The 3,078-nt window shown below is 37.7% G+C and overlaps 1 protein-coding gene across 1 annotated transcript; it reads right to left on the bottom strand.

Annotated features, from left to right (window-relative positions):
- Positions 1-860: 860 nt before the first annotated feature.
- LOC147444181 (uncharacterized) lies at positions 861-1,762 on the bottom strand. Its single transcript, XM_086527800.1, has 2 exons — positions 1,300-1,762; positions 861-1,217 (listed from the first exon to the last, which is right to left on the bottom strand). Exons 1-2 carry the CDS (start codon positions 1,531-1,533, stop codon positions 1,092-1,094), a joined length of 360 nt encoding a protein of 119 aa, XP_086383926.1. The 5' UTR covers positions 1,534-1,762; the 3' UTR covers positions 861-1,091.
- Positions 1,763-3,078: the final 1,316 nt, after the last annotated feature.

The following is a 3,078-nucleotide window of genomic DNA, read 5'->3' on the forward strand; positions in this document are numbered from 1 at the left end:
ACACACAATCTTTCTAGTCCTCTTTCACCTTTTTGATCTCTAAAGGCCTTAGTATCCATATAGATGAAGGTCGTTCAAATTTTGTTGCTTGACATGTTTTTAGTGTATTAACTGAAAATTGTTAGCTGGATTCCAAGTTTGCCTTGAAGTAAATCAACAAAATTTTATTAGTGTACATATGAACAATTTCTTAAATTCTAAAATTTTGTGACCATTGGCTTTTGAAAAGCAAAGATGAGCCACCCTTCAATTAAGTGAAAGTAAAGTTGAAAAAGTAGAGCCAAAACTTTTTTATATACTTTGAAAGGTTAAAAATTGAAAGTTGAAAAGATTCACACGTTCCAAGATTTCAAGCTTTGAATAAATGAGACAAATTCTAAGGTTTTCTTTGAAATGACAAGTAGAGGCCCTCTCCTTCCTCCATAATTTTAAATAGTATAATGAATGTTGGGTGGCATTAAGTTAGCAACCTTGTGCATTTTGGGAGCTTGCTTGGTACTAGGGCTTGAGATGAGGATCGAGGGCTGAATCTTTTGTGTGAGGTTTGGAAAGTAGGATTCAAGTCAAACCTTGTATCACATTGAGGCTGTACAATGAGGTTCTTGAAAGTATACATTGAGATCAACGAGCTCATGGTATCCCCCTTTGCACTTTTGACAAAATAAGACATTGCATCTCAAATGGAAATATCAAGTGTTCGCCAAAACCCAGGGTGTAGTGTATTTTAACCATCTAAAATTGCAAAATCCTGGCTAGATTTTGAGCTTTCCTTGAAAAATACTAGAAAAATGTAAAAAGTTTTAGAGTAGCTACCAAAAAATGCTTCAAATGTTGACCTAAAAACTAGAGTAGTTTTTGGCAAGCCCTAGAAAATTCTTCTTTAAGGCTAAAGAACATCCAATGAAATTGAAGTGGGTTTGCTTCACTCTTCTGTTGCATATTAGGCAAGCGAACATGTTAGATCCTCTCTTTGGATCATACCTATCCAAGGATGTTGACATGGTTGTTGAGATTCATGGATCCTTTCGAAAGACGTTATCTTTTGTAGCATGTAAAATAACATGTAAAAGAGCTTTGAATTGTGCCAATTGTCATGTGAGCACAAATTTCTTGTTGAATGGGCTGGGTGTTTGAGGAGCTGGATATGGACAAGGCTTCGCTATAAAAGTTGGCAATTGTTGGCCGGGCATGAGTACCATAGGCACCTTGCGAGGCAACTACACACACAAAAAAGAAGATGAGAGAGGTCTTAATTCCAAATCTAGCTTAATCACACTCTTCATTATATACTACCTATACCTGATCAATGGTGATGACAATTGAAATCTTGTCTTCATCATCTCCTCTTGAGCTTTCTGTGGCATGCATATCATCCTCTGTTGTCTCTTTCAAGATCTTGAACAAATGGTAGCAACACAAGAACAAGAATGTGGCCCCCAAAAACATTATTGTCACCATGACCATCCCCAATATGAATGTTGGCTTGGGCCTTGTGCTTGAAACATTAGGCAATTCCTTATGAGCCATCTCCATTGCATATGTGTGAAACCCTATTACCAACTAGTCCTAGAAAAGTGGCTAGTAATCAAGCTCCCTTGAGGTATTAAAATGAGAGAGAGAGAGAGAGAGAGAGTACCCAATTTACACAATGTAAAGATACACTTCAAAAGAGAGAGTTATTGCTTATCAAAACCAAGTTTTTTTCCTTGATAGCTGATGAAAAAGCTTTGATAGTATAACCTTTCTTGCATATACAGTCTCCCAAGTGCTCACTTGTCCCCCCCCCACACACACACACACACACACACACACACACTAGAGAGAGAGAGAGAGAGAGAGAGAGAGAGAGAGAGAGAGACTCAAGAATGGAGTGTCCCTAACAAGGTTCTTTTAGCAGGGATAATTCTAGAGAAACATTGAGGTCTCTTTGCAAACAACTTAATCTTTTCTACTCATTTATAGGCTATGCCATGAATAATTGAAACGATACATACGCTTTAAACACATGGCATTGATTTAGTTAGGAAAAGATACATACATTCCAAACACATGGCATTTATGAAGTTGCCAAGTACCAACGAAACTACACGCGTCCTCCAAATTTGGGAGAATATTCCAATGAATTAAAAACATAGACTTGGCATCCAAAAAGTAAAAACCGTACTCACAACTGTGAGTGATAGTCTATAGATTAAATTTAGTTGCATGAGCTAAGCACTAAGGTGCATTTTTTTGGAAATGCGAAGGTACTTGATGGTGCTCACTTTATGTCATCTCCTTGACACCAAGACACTCATGCTTTTAGTGAACAAAAGAAAATATTTTGATGCTTCTATAAGAAAAGGTAGGTTTATTAACTCAATAAACATAAGAAAAAAAAAACAACAATTTAAAGAAGTGGACTTTTAAGAGGTCTTAAATAAAAAAATTCTTCCATAAATTATAATATTTGTAGTGTCTCACATTCCCATCATGGGATCAAAATTTTCCAAATACACTCCCTACTAATGCCTTGTTGTTTAAAGCCTTTTTGGACTTACTGAAGGGTTTAATCATGACTGCATCTCTTAATCATTGGATAAAGCTTGCGGATTAGTGCCACATAGAAAGCTAATGATGACAAGATTTTTAAAACTATTTTTTGTAGGGTAAAGGGGCCAATATTGGGCCACCTAAGGTGAACAAGGGGTTGCAAGGTCAAAAATTGCTCATTTCTGGCATTTAAGGCAGTCATTAGGAGCGCTAGGTCTTTCTGCACATGAGGAACTTAAGGGACATTGGTTTCAGTTAAGGGAGGTGGGTCAAATAGGTAAAACAAGAACCACATTGTAAAAAAAATGGGGGTTAAAAGCGGTACCATCATCCCCCTTGCACGTGTCCACCTTTCTTCGGGTTAGGTGATGGTAACTGCTCAAATTAAAGATGAGCAGTTACGAGTCATGCGCCACCAAACGTCCTCAAGTGAGCTAGAGTCAGCCAGTAAAAAGTGAGCACTTGGAGCTCCATTTCCCTTACTTCTGTGTCGACTTGCCTGCACCAATGGTGCTGCTCCTTCGCTTCAACTAACTTTCCCAGCTA

This window comes from Adiantum capillus-veneris, chromosome 13 (genome assembly GCF_014529385.1).
Source record: "Adiantum capillus-veneris isolate H3 chromosome 13, ASM1452938v2, whole genome shotgun sequence".
In the NCBI taxonomy this organism is placed as follows: Eukaryota; Viridiplantae; Streptophyta; class Polypodiopsida; order Polypodiales; family Pteridaceae; genus Adiantum; species Adiantum capillus-veneris.